Raw genomic sequence first — 13,357 nt, forward strand, 5'->3', positions numbered from 1 at the left:
TTTAATCAATTGAGCCATATTTAATATGCTTAAATGACTTATTTTTAAAAGAACAGTTGTATTAAGCTTTACCTTAGTTATGGTTTAATTATGGTTTAGATTTAAGAGGTTTTTTTTAGGTTTTTGAGGTAGTAATATTTTGTCTTAATATTTTTGTTTAGGGATGCAGTTTCATGATTGCAGAATCCTTCTTACATCATGCCTACAATTTCCATTATACACTTTGTGCCAGTTTGCTGCTAGCATTCCAGGGATTACACAGCTACTTCCTAATGGTAACACAAGAGCTTCCCTCTTGTCACAGAATAGATTTGGGTATGTTGGAAGTAATACGATCTTTTTCTGTACTTCCAAATCTTTTCTATATTGTTGTATTGTTAATTATGAAGACACATTGCTATACTTTTCACATGCAAACCATTCATAAATGAAAATATTTCTCTCTAAACTATTCAATCTGAATGTGTGGTTCAGAAGTATTTTACAGTCTTTTAAGAAAAAATACTTTTTAGTGCTACTTTTTAAGTGATTATTTTGACACATAAAAACAAAAAGTAGTAATTGTCCTTTGTATTAATGTAAAAATAAAAACAGTACTATTACTTACTATTATTATTAAGTAATATTATGGAAACAAATTAAAGGTCCACCAAAAATATTTAATAGAATGTGTAATTTTGTAAGCATCTGAAACAACTTTAAAAAAACTGATTTCAAATGACTTGCTCTAAATTTGTGGGATTATGAATATTATCTAAATAGTGCTTAAGAGTTGTAGGTTACCAATAAGCAAACATATGATTTCATTAAATATTTGTATGCATAGATATGTGTAAAATGCGTATGCATATACACAGTATACACAAACATATCTATTGGGATTAAAAGTTAACATTTTGGTGTTATGTTGGATTTTTAATTTTGACATAATAAAAATTAGTAAATTAAGTAATTTAAACATTTTTAATTTTGTTAACTTCTTTTGAAGAGAGCTTCCATTTTGATTACTGTTAATTTGGTTACATCATATTTTCTGCCTATTCTTTTAAATACATTAATCTTTTAATATGTAATGCTGTCTGTGAAATGAGCAGATATCATTTCACATATGTGAAAATTCTTCATTTGAAATTACATCTAAAGTTAAGAAGAAAAGAAAAAATGAAAATAAAATTTAATGTCAAAAAAGAAATCTATTTTTTACAATTGCCTGTTTTAGATGGGGTTTTTTGCTGTTGTTTTGAGTTTTTTAGATAGATAAACTATAAATATATTTAATGAATCATTACTGAATCATTGAACTCTTTTATAAATCCAACTTTTTGGTTCACCGTTAGTTTGTTACTTTGGAAATGGCAAATACTGTGTAGCTTGTCTTTGACTTTATAATGTCACAGGCATTTGAATTATATACACCAAAAAAAAAAAAAAAAAAAAAAAATTCACCAGTTCCCTGGAGGAAAAAATCAGGCAAATTGGTTTTTGATTACATTGACTTTCAAAAGTTTAAAATACTTGTGCACACATATATCCCATGTGTATGTGATAATAAATATTTCTTCTTGCTAATATATTATTCCTCAGAATGAAAAAAGAATAATGTAAAAGGATTATTATATTTTAGGCCATTTATTATCTGGACAAACTGCTTCCTTATTTTGCCCTCTATTTAAAACATCTGAATGTGTTCTTTGGACAAATTCTACATGTAGAAAAATAATGGAAAGTGTCTATTTTCTTCAAAGAACTAGATTATAATCACCTGGACTTTTTTATGTTGAATCGATATTGTAATAGAGATTTTAAAACAAAATTATATTTTAACTAATTCAAGTTACTAACATAATTTTAATGCAGTAGATGTTTAAAAAAGAAAATTATTTACATTTTAACTCAGAAAATTACATTTGCCAACAATAGCCAATTTAAAAAAAGTTGAGTCACAGAGTACTCATAACTGTTTTTTTAGGGACAAAAAATGTATTTCAAATAGAAAAAGTATCAGTCCCTTAAATTCTCCCAAAATGAAATGGTTTTTGTTTTTTTATTTGTACTTGCTGTTTCCTCTTAGTAAAAATATACATAGTAGAGTTTTTTTTCTGTTATTTATTTTTATTTTTGGATAAAGTTTAATGGAAATTACCACAGTTAATCTAAAAACATCTCATAATTCAACTCAGGATACAATCTCAAATATTAATCAAGTTTATTTCTAATTATGCATTTTAAATGATTTATCATAAAACCCTCAGTCTTGGTAAAAGATAATTTTTAAAAATCTTTTGAATCCACATAAGTACTGATGTATGATTTATAGCATAAGATTTGCTTTTTATTTTCCAAGATTTTTTAATAGTTTGTGTTCAGTAAATATTTATTGGCAATGTTTTGTTTTTCTTAAATCTTTCTTTGCTATTTCTTGACATAGCCATTTTTCTTGTGAATTTTTAATCTCTTTTGCATGCATCTTTTAAATAGGTTTCTAAAAAAGTTTTATTCACTGTTTAAGATAAAAGTAATTAGCTATACATAGACTTAAATAATTATTTTTTTCCAAAAATAAAATACATGTAACAATATAATTCTAATACTCTATAAAACCAGTTTTTAAATAGATATGTATAGTTGTTTTTTATTTTTAAAATATTGAATTTATTTTTTTCTAAAACTTGGATTTTCTTTTCCTTTTTCCCATGAGTTTTCCAATTTGTAAGTATTTCAAAATCTGAATTTTAAAAAAGGTTTGGAAAATTATCCAGAGCTTTTTGAGGGAGGTTTTTTTAAAAAGTGGAAATATTCCTAATATTTAGAATTATGCTTTGATTTCTTTTTTCTTTTTTGCATTTTTACTTTCACCACAATGATGTATTTTTTTTTGATTGACATCTAATTTAAAAGTGGTGAGTAAGTGGACTAGAGAATAGTACCCACTATCATTAATTGATTTTGAGTAAGGGTGTGATTTCTCTGGGCCTCAGTGTCAAGTGAATGAATAGGATTAGACTGTGAGGCTCCTACCAACTTTTAACTTCTTTTAAGTTCCTTAAGGAAAGCAAATTTTTTTTTGTTTTTTTTGTTTTTTTTGTCTATACTTAGCACTATGCCTACTAATAGGTGTTCATTTATAACACTTGTTCATTTGAAAATGAATATAGTTACATATAAACAAAATTGAGTTTTTTTGATCAAATGTCTCTTAAATTTTAAAGAGATCTAAATTGAAATAAGTACCAAGCTTTAGGTTTCAATGTCATCCTTAATTTACACATTTAATATGCTTATTAATTTAACCATTGGACTCTGCTTTATTTAAGTTCTAATCTAACTACAGCATGAGAGCAGTTATAACATTTATTACTAACTTATAGGCAAATTCTAATAAATTACATTGAAAAAAGGAGTATAGTAACTAGTCATGTGTACAATCCTTATAACTAGCCAAGGCCAGCATGCACGTCCTTTACGAGCGCCTTCTTGGAAGAAAATGTCCACGAAACCAGAAAGACACAAATATAGGTATGTTTTTAATGCAGAATAAGTAATCTCATAGAATTTTTAGTAATAGAAATTCTCGTTTTAAATTATTATGATAATTTTATATACAATGTAATATGTTCCCACCATTCGTAGTTACAGATTTTGGTTATTTGATAAATCAGAAATTTTTTGATCCATATAACTTTCTCAATTTGAATCAGATATCCAAAGGGCAGAATTAGCTAAATTTCTTATTTTAAACTATAAAATGGTAAATATAAAAAGGCTGTCCTTAAGAATCTTCTAGTGTCCTTTTCAGCGTTCTGTAAGTACTTCTTTCTAGATAGTAGTCACAAATTGTGTTGAAGAATGGAGCTACCATGTGATAACTAAAAGGCATTAAAAAACTCATTTTAGATAACATCTATACTGCCAAAACTGAACTAAACTTAATTTTTCTCAGAATAAGTTCACCTTAGCTTTGAGTAAATTCCATTATTTTTAAAAAGTGGGGGGAAAAAATCTAATCTTCATGACAGAAATAAATGAGAACACTTTGAATTAACTTGAGTTTGAGTTATATTTTAATGTAATATTACTCCAATTCAAAAGTAATTATTCTATGTTATATAAGAAATAAAAATTTACTCTTAAAAATTAAAATGACAAAATTCTAATTTTATGTTTCAAAGACATTTACAATTCAGTTCAATAAGCAAATAATGGTAATAGTAGTTTAACATCTGTGTGAAATATTTTAAAGAGTTTTTATATCAAACAAGTAATTTCTGTCATACAAAACTGAAAATGTCCTACAGTTCAATATACTTTTTTTCCCTTTAAAAATATTTGATTCTTATTAATCTGTTCATTAAAAAACAAATAAAAATTAAATAAAAGGACAACCAGACCTTTTCACATGATTCCCCTGCCAAAAGTTAGCTCAGTTATGTTTAAATTGGTCCCATTTCATTGAAGCAGCTAAAAGTTAACAGGATTTCCGAATATAATGTAGGGTAGAAGGAATAAGAACAAAAGGTGAAGTTCTAATAAATATATTTTCTTTAAGCATCATTTTTATGACAATTTCATCTCATAAAATATCTATAAACATTTATCATATTATTATTCTTTATATGTATATAAATACATTTTTAGAAATTTTGACCAGATACTTCCCAATGTCTTTATTATCAAAATAAATATATTCATATTCTGTGTCATTGTATCCAACTAATTTCCTTTATTTTCATGAAATCTTAAATTAAGGCTTTGATCCATTAATTTAGAATTGGTAGTTTTTCAGTTTATATTATGAGCCAACATAGAACATTCCCATATTAATTTGATTTAACTTGAGGCTTAGACTAAAAAAAGATGCTTTTGTTAAATTAAAACCAGTGAAGAACAAAGAGAAAATAATTTAAAACATACCTTAATTAACAATTTTCTTAACTGAAGCAATAAATTTAAAATAGAGGTGTCAAAATATCCAAAATGGACTGGGGCCCACAACAATCCCACGTATAGCCTAAAGCAGAATAAAATATAATTGGGAAATATTTTGGAAAATAAATAAAATATATAGATATTTGTATTTGAATGGATATAATGTTAATATTTGGTTTTCCAAGTCACTATGCATCCTGCTGTATGATTTAGAGGGTCCCCCCTTTTTCTATTTAAGTTTGATACCACTGATTTTAAAATCTTTAATTGAATTTAAATAGAGACTGTTGTCTTAAAATTAAGTGGATTTGTTTTTTAAAGATCTGAATTTAAGAATCAAAACTGCTCTATATTTTCAAAGCATTATTTCTGTTAGTCATTGTCAACATAGAAAATGATCGGTATTACATAGAGACAAATGAAAAATAGTAAGAGTCACCAACTTTATCAACACCTTTTGACTTCATTTGAGGGGATACCATTATTTAAACTTCTAAAACAAAAGTATTAGGTTTCCTTGCTTTAGTATCATTTTACCAGTAAGGCTGTCAAATGGAATAATGTATCAAATTAAGTATAAAATTTGTAAAGCAATTTTTGAATATAAGTATTATACAAATATTCATCATCTATAATTACCAATGAAAGCTTTGTCTCTTGAATGTATTGATTTAGTTGTATTCACAGCAATCATTTCATAACAATTTCTAAATTCATTGTATTAGGAATTATTTTAATGATGGAATAAACATTGTAGACTGTTTTGAGGTAGGAAATTTCCCATTACTGAAAATGAGTAAACAAGCCAATAGTAGTGGTTAAATTAGATAACCACTACCTGTTAAATTTATGTATTAGGTTTGTAATTTGGCTTAATTTTTTTTCATCTTTCACAGAAACTAAATATATTGTTTTAGTTTCACAGGTATGAAGTCAGTAAAAAATATGTATCACCATATAATAAGCAAGTTTAACTTCTTCTGAGAGAAAAAAAATGAAGAAATTTTTATGTTTCATTTTTCTTCATTTAAAAAGTATTTTATGAAGTTCATGTTAAAAGTACTTTAATTCAGTCTGCTTTCATCCAGGGGTTTATAACGTATAACATACAAATTTGGATTATGGTACAGATATGCCTCCAAGAATCCTTGATGTGTAACACACACACACACACACACACACACACACACACACACATATCTGTATGTATGTATGATGTGTGTGTGTGTAATTGATAAAAGATGGAATTAGAAAATATTTAAAAGGATTTATCACGTTCTCCTTAAATAATATAGTATTCCATTTTAAGTATGATTCAATTCATTAAAATTTTTCAAGATATACATTATGATGCATAACAGAATGGTAACTTTGGACTGAAGTTGAACTAATTACTATGTGAGTATTATATTTTTATGGCATTTTTAGCTTTTTAAAAATACTATTATACTTTATCCTAGAGCAGTAATTTCAAAAAATGATTATTTACTGAATTGAAATAGTTAATGTCCCTATGAAAATGGTAAATTATGATCTATATTTACTTAACTATTCAAATCTAGCCTGGAAATTCCTTACCATTACTTATATGAGAAGATAATTTAGCTGTGTTATTTGCAGAATAATGCTAAATTTTAACACTAAAATATTTCATCTTTCTATGCTTTAATTTTTTTTTTCAGAAAAAATAGATGTAGAAGTTCGCCTTACCGAATTATGTGAAGAAGTAAAGGTATATTTTGGACTTAAGAATCATTTAATTATTTTGTCACCTATTCAAACTATATTTGATTCATAATTTAATTGAACATTTCAAAAATATTGTGGTTTTTTCTCTAAAATGAAAAGATGTTTATCTTATTGAAATTAAACCTTAAATTGGTCAGAAAATACTTTTATTTTAGTATTAAATCCAGTTTATAACATCATCTAACATTTGGTTGTAGTTTAGTATGTTACATGTAATTGCATTATTGAAATGTATTTTGAAAGGAAAAGATTTTCATTTTTATTCAGGTAATTTGAGATAATTTTTCTCAAAGAGTAATAGGTTGATTTTTTAAAATTATTTTTCATGGATAAATATTTGATTATCTATAGTTGGTGTTATTAATTGTCATTATTTAGAAAGTTTTCCCTGTTAACAGTTCTGTCCAGTATTTAACCAATTTTGTTTTAGACTTATTTTTTTGTTGCTGTTTTGGTTTGTTTTTACAGTAAGAAACTAAGCATTTCCGATGTTTAAAATCCTTATGCAATTTATTGTTACCTGTACTAATGGGAGAGAGTAGTGGTATAGATAATACAGAAATCATATATATGTTTTAGACTTATTTTTTTGTTGCTGTTTTGGTTTGTTTTTACAGTAAGAAACTAAGCATTTCCGATATATGACTTGACTTTAGTGTTTCTTTGTATTTTCATACGTAAATTAGCTACCTTAATAATAATGCTTAAAAGTAATATAAAGAGATTTGACTTGGAAGATGCTATAATCAGTTTTTCTTTCCTTCTTTTCAAATACCTTTTCTTTATATTCCATATTTGATATTTCAAATGGTATTCATATCCTAAAGTTGGCTACCATTTTTGTATGTATGTTTTTTAATTGTAGTTTGGGTTTGTCTCTTCTTACTTTAGAGTTATTAACTTATTTTGGAGGGAAAGTGATGGAATGAGGGGGGGAACATTAAAAAATCTGCTGGACTTAAGACTGAATTTTTTTAAAGTGATCCTTACATAAAAATATCTTTACTGGCTATATACCTAGTTTTGTCACTGGAAGTTTGATAGTTTGAAATTGTATTGCATTGATAACACTATTTGAAATTCTAAAGTCAATTTAGTCCATAGGTCAAACTTGTTTGGTTTTGGTATAAGAATCAGTTATTGTATTTAAATTATTTTTATTATTTTAATTATTTATATTTTCTATTTATGTTATAAATAATAATTTAGTTAAATTATTGTTTTATTACTTTTATTATAAGAATCGATTATTATATTAAAATTTTTTCTTCATCCTTGATAAGAGAAATGCTATAAAGTAGCATATATATGTATGTATCATTTTATTCTTATTATTATACAATGGTGGGTTATTGGGGTTGTTTTTACTTGGAATTTGGAATATTTGAATTCTACTTAGATTTATCCTGGTGTAATAAATAGAAGGCTGTCCTTAAAGCTGTGAAGACTTGAATCCAAGTCTGATATACTGGCTGTGTTGTTCTGAGGGAGTCATTTAATCTCTAGGCAGCTCTCTAAGACCTTAAATTTCATAAGCTAATACAAATTATGTTTACAAACAAAATAAATCTTTTTTTCCTGCCAAGACCATATAAGCTTTCTATATAAGTATAATAGAATATCACTATCACATGACTTCATATATACCGTAATCTGAATTATATGTACTCAAAAGAATAACTTCCTACAGTACAAGGCTACCTCTGACATGGATGGGCTTTCAACTTCAGTTCTGTATGTTTAAACCATATTACAAAGGGATTCTCAGAAATTGGATGTTACACAATATTACATGAAGAATAAAAATCAGGAAAACTGGTTGTTTAATCTCAGGTCAGCAAGATCTTTTTTACCTTGAACTAGTTACTTAAAATCATTAGAATGTGAGCTCCTTGAGGATAAGGACTATATTTTTACCTTTCTTTGTATCCCTAGACCTTAGCAGAATACCTGACATTTAATAAATGCTTATTGATTGATTTTCAGGTTCTTTATTTATGAAGCACATACTAATTCTGAGGGTTCTTATCACAGCTTCTAATTACACTGATGCGTTAGGGTCCCCAAATTTAGGAAGAATAGCTAGCTACATCTCTCCTCCTCTAAGGCTTTTTAATCAAAGCCTCTTTCTGCTTTGTTTACAATCCTCAAAATTATCAGTTAATCATCCAAACTTAGTAACTTTTAGAAAGGAATATTTTACTGTGGTGGTACAGTTGCTGCATTTTCTATAAAACATATCCCTAAAAGTCGAACAAACTTTCCCACCAAAACAGAATTTAGGGAAAAGTGAGTTCAGGTTTAGAGAATGTGGTAGAGGAATAATTTAGAACTCCTGAAAGTCTTTTTGCTTGGAATCTTCAAGATGTTTCCTTATATGTTGTTTTCTGTTGGGCTCTTTGTAGAGCTTTGAATCGTTATCAATTCCTTGGCTTCCAATGCAGGCACTGTCATACAGTTCTGGAGACACTATTAGGATGGAGAAAGATCAGAAGTTTTCAAAATTTACAAAGTATTCCTTTAACCAAAGAATTTTAATGGTTTCTTAACCTGTTCCAATATGATGGTTAACTGAACAAAGATCCAGCAAAGGAAACTAAAAACTCCTTTAGATTCTAGACATGTTTCATGTCAAAAAGTCACTATCGTTAATTAAGGACTTTTTTCATTCATTTGATTAATCTGAAAGCTATGATTAATTGATTTTCACTTGATTAAAGTATCAAGATACCATGTTTTATCATTTATTTGAAATGGGGATGGTATGATTTAGTTGATTCATTCAACCTCCCTCTTCTTAAAAATAAGTTTAAGATTTTTGATTTCAGTCAACAAAAAGGCATTAAGAATTAAGTTCAGACTCTTTGCAAAAAATTAGGTGGAACTGAGAAAACATTTAAACATTATTTTAGGAAAAACTTTAGTGAATTAAATTCAATTTTTTTCTTATTGTCAAGACATTTTTTGTAAAGACATTTTAAAAAATATTTTCTTCATTAAATGATAAACTTGTACCATTATATCATGTATTAATTTTTTTTTAAATAAAGGGGAGTTAGATGATGCCGTGGATAGAGCACCTTCCCTGGAGTCAGGAGTATATGAATTCAAATGTGACTTCAGGCATTTAATACTTAAAAGTTATATGACCCCGGTCTGACTGCCTGTTCTCTCCTTCCCCCTCAAAAAAAAAAGTCCTTTTCCAAACTAAAAATAATGACAGGCTAAATTTAGCTGCAGCTTATGGTATTTCTTTGCCCCAGTAATTGTTTTTTTAAGGAAGATTTACTGAGGATTATTGAATTTCTGCATGTCTGTGCCTGATCTCCTGCAATCCTCCTCCTTGATATTCAGGAGAATGAAGCTATTGATAGCTTCTCTCTTAAGGTAATGTTAAGAAGTAGGAAGAAAAAGCTTTTACCTGCACAGAGCACTTGTGCTCTAATTGTGTTAAAGTATTTTTTTTATCCTCATGAATAAAATTACTTCCATGAAAAATTTGAATATTTGGAACTAAATTTATTTTATTCTTCTAAGAGACTCTCATTTTATTTAGCAGTTCACCAGCTAAGTGATTGCCTCTTTTAGTGGACTCTACCTTTCACAGTAGGTTAGTAATAGTTTAACTTTTGTGATGTTTTCATAGATATTTAAATAAGTAGAATAATTTTATTGTTACCCACTAGGCAAGAATGTTTAGAAGAAGAGTACAAAAATTGCAGAATTTCAAAAGAGTTGGAGCATATTTTGGAAGTAATCTAATGTAACTTGTGTCTGAACAAAAAAAAAAAAAAACCCTCCATGACAATTGTAAAAAATAGTTATCATAATCTTTACTTGATCTCCAATAAGGAGACTTTTTACCTCTTTATGCAGACCATTCCAGAATGCTATAGGCAAACCAAAATTTTGGAATTAAAGAATAGAGTTATAAGAGTCTTTAAGTCCAAAAAGAACAATTTAGAAATTGCTCCAGTGTCTTATATGGAATCATAAATATGTAAAATAAGTATCTGATATAGCTATAGATATGAGTTTTAAAGTCTGTAATTATAAGATCAATATCTCAAATTTTATTTAATCACATTTGTATATTATGTGTAAAGTTACCATATTTTGTTGTCTGTGTCCTTAAAGTTCCATATTTTATAAATCCAGTTTAGAAGATTTTCAGGTTATTTTTGACATCATAATTGTTATAACTTGAAATGATATGACTAATAAAGTTTTACTAGAGATAATATGTAAAACTACTAGAATTACTATTTTAGTAATGAAATAAGTAGGTAGTAAAAAGTAAAAGTCATTGTGGTATTATGTGACACTAAGAAATACATCTCTTTTTCCCAGCCTTTTTCTTATTTTGAGTATTTAGCATTTTTTATAAAGAATTGTGATAATATATTTAATAGGTCTTAGAAAAGTGTTGTGTTTTTTTCCCCTCTAATTTCAGAAAATGGAAAATCCTGATGAACTGGCAGAACTCATAAATATGAATCTTGCACAGCTATGCTCACTTCTAATGGCACTATGGGGACAATTTTTAGAAGTTATAACATTACAGGATGAAATAACAGCTTTATTAGCACAAGAACATCATACATTAAGGGTGAGTGCTAAATGTAGAACATCATGATGAAAGTTGCCATATATCTGATAAATTTTCCCTAAAATACATAACCTGAAATTTATAAAAACAAAAGCTACATGCACACTCAGTCATCAAAGCCCAAAGCTGAAAGGGCCCTCAGAAATTATTAGTGCAACAACCATCTGGCCTCTCTCCTTTTATGAGTGAGAAAACTCATTCCAGAGAATGAAGCTAATCTCTCTCTCTTCCCTCCCAAAATAGATTACTGGATGTTTATTACACTGTTCTAAAAAATAAACTGAAAGAATCAGAACACTCACAAATTTCAATGATGTAAATAAAAAGATGACCTAAAGTTAGCCAAATATGATCAAAAATCAATAATAATCACAGAAAACACGATATGGAAACATTGTTCCTTCTTCCTGAAGTGAAATAGAGTACTAGGACAAAATTTTGTTTGTTTGTTTATATATGTGTGTATATATTGGCGGGGGGGGAGGTGGAGAGGGGACAAACCCACTTAATATTAGGCATTGTTTTTACTTTTTCTTTATGTTACAAAAAAAAAAAAAAAAGGTCACCTTTGGGTGGCAAGGAGGAGGAAGGCTGACATATTTCTAGAAACAAAGGCATTAATAAAATGTATGTATATAACATGTATAATAAATAAATAAATAAAATATATATAATAAAAATATATGTGTATATATAATTGCAACATATATATTATTTAGCTATGGATTTAGAACATATCATTGGATTTAAAGCCAAAATGTACTTTAGAGGTTATCTAAAGCCACCCTCTTCATCTTAAAGATTAGGAAAGTGAATTTCTCATGGTTTATTCATGAGTAAGTGAAAGAACTAGACATTCAAAAACCATCTCATTTGACTCCACACTCATTGCTCTTTCTATAATATTACACTACCTCATTATATTTGACTTTGAGAAAAATGATAATATTCTTTTATAGATCTGAAGTCTACAGATAATAATCTATCCCTATCTCATTTCCTATGATTTGTATCTGTCTTTCCATAAAATTATCCATAAAGTATATAGTTAATATACTGGTCCTTTCTGCAGTTCTTTTATTACTAGCATTTAGTGTCCATTATCTTTCATTCTATATACCTTTATATGCCTCATTTTCTAGTTATAAGATCCTCAATAATTTTTTATTTATTTTTTCCCTCAGAATCTTTCATATTACCTCATATTCACTTTACCTTCCATTCACTCTTTCCATTGCCTTTTAAATTTTGATTCCTCCAGGAGTGTAATGGTCCCTCATTTGGAGCTGTGTGTAATTGTATTACCCAGATTATTGATTTTAAAGAATAGACATTCACAAAAGACAATTCACAAAATAACTTGAGAAAAGGTAAGGCTTTCCCTAGCTTCCCAAATGAAAATCAACCTTATCTCCTATTCAGCTCTTAATTTAAATGATTGTCCAGCTGTAGTAACTGTCCAAGATACAGATCTTGATGAAGACATCTTAATTAAAGCAATATGAATTCCTTTAATTTCTTCAAGGTTCTACCCAGGCCTCTTTATATCTTACCTTATCCTTGTCCCACTCCCCAGTTCCTAGTGCTCTCCCTGACATAATTGCCTTTTATTTATTTTATATTTAGTCAGTGTACAGTTATACATATATATATACTGTTTCTTTGATAGAATGTAACTTTCTTGGTAACAGGTATTACTGTTTCATTATTGTTTTTCTCTATCCAATATCCAGCACAATAACTGGCACATAGTTGGCACCAGTTATTGTTTGATTCAATTCGTGTTCATTTATTTGAATTTTGCTTTGTGGATTGTTAACCTAAATTATTTTAATCTTATAAAGATTATATATCTTATATATAGAGCTTATAAAGAAGACCCTGTACTATTCTTTGTCTCAATAATCATAATGTCAGTTGGAAATAAGAACATTTTGGGAAACACCATTTAGAGCAAGATACTCTTCATGGCCCTAGTAAATATTTTTGAGGGCATTTATTTTACTCTGTGTTGATAGAAGATCTTCAAATAAAATTCTCCTTGTCATCACATCGATTTTCTATTACAATATA

The 13,357-nt window shown here is 27.7% G+C and overlaps 1 protein-coding gene across 3 annotated transcripts in view; it reads left to right on the forward strand.

Moving 5' to 3' along the window:
• The window catches only part of FAM135A (family with sequence similarity 135 member A), a 120,090-nt gene that overhangs the window by 60,233 nt on the left and 46,500 nt on the right, over window positions 1-13,357 (forward strand). For 2 of the 3 annotated variants that reach the window (XM_051997218.1, XM_051997215.1), the window contains 4 exons: window positions 162-315; window positions 3,439-3,516; window positions 6,609-6,658; window positions 11,129-11,284. In XM_051997218.1, the coding sequence (XP_051853178.1) occupies window positions 162-315; window positions 3,439-3,516; window positions 6,609-6,658; window positions 11,129-11,284 (438 nt within the window). Of the gene's footprint in view, window positions 1-161; window positions 316-3,438; window positions 3,517-6,608; window positions 6,659-9,359; window positions 10,286-11,128; window positions 11,285-13,357 lie in introns of those variants that run through there. The other variant, XM_051997217.1, reaches the window with a different exon arrangement.

This window comes from Antechinus flavipes, chromosome 4 (genome assembly GCF_016432865.1).
Source record: "Antechinus flavipes isolate AdamAnt ecotype Samford, QLD, Australia chromosome 4, AdamAnt_v2, whole genome shotgun sequence".
NCBI classification, from domain to species: Eukaryota; Metazoa; Chordata; class Mammalia; order Dasyuromorphia; family Dasyuridae; genus Antechinus; species Antechinus flavipes.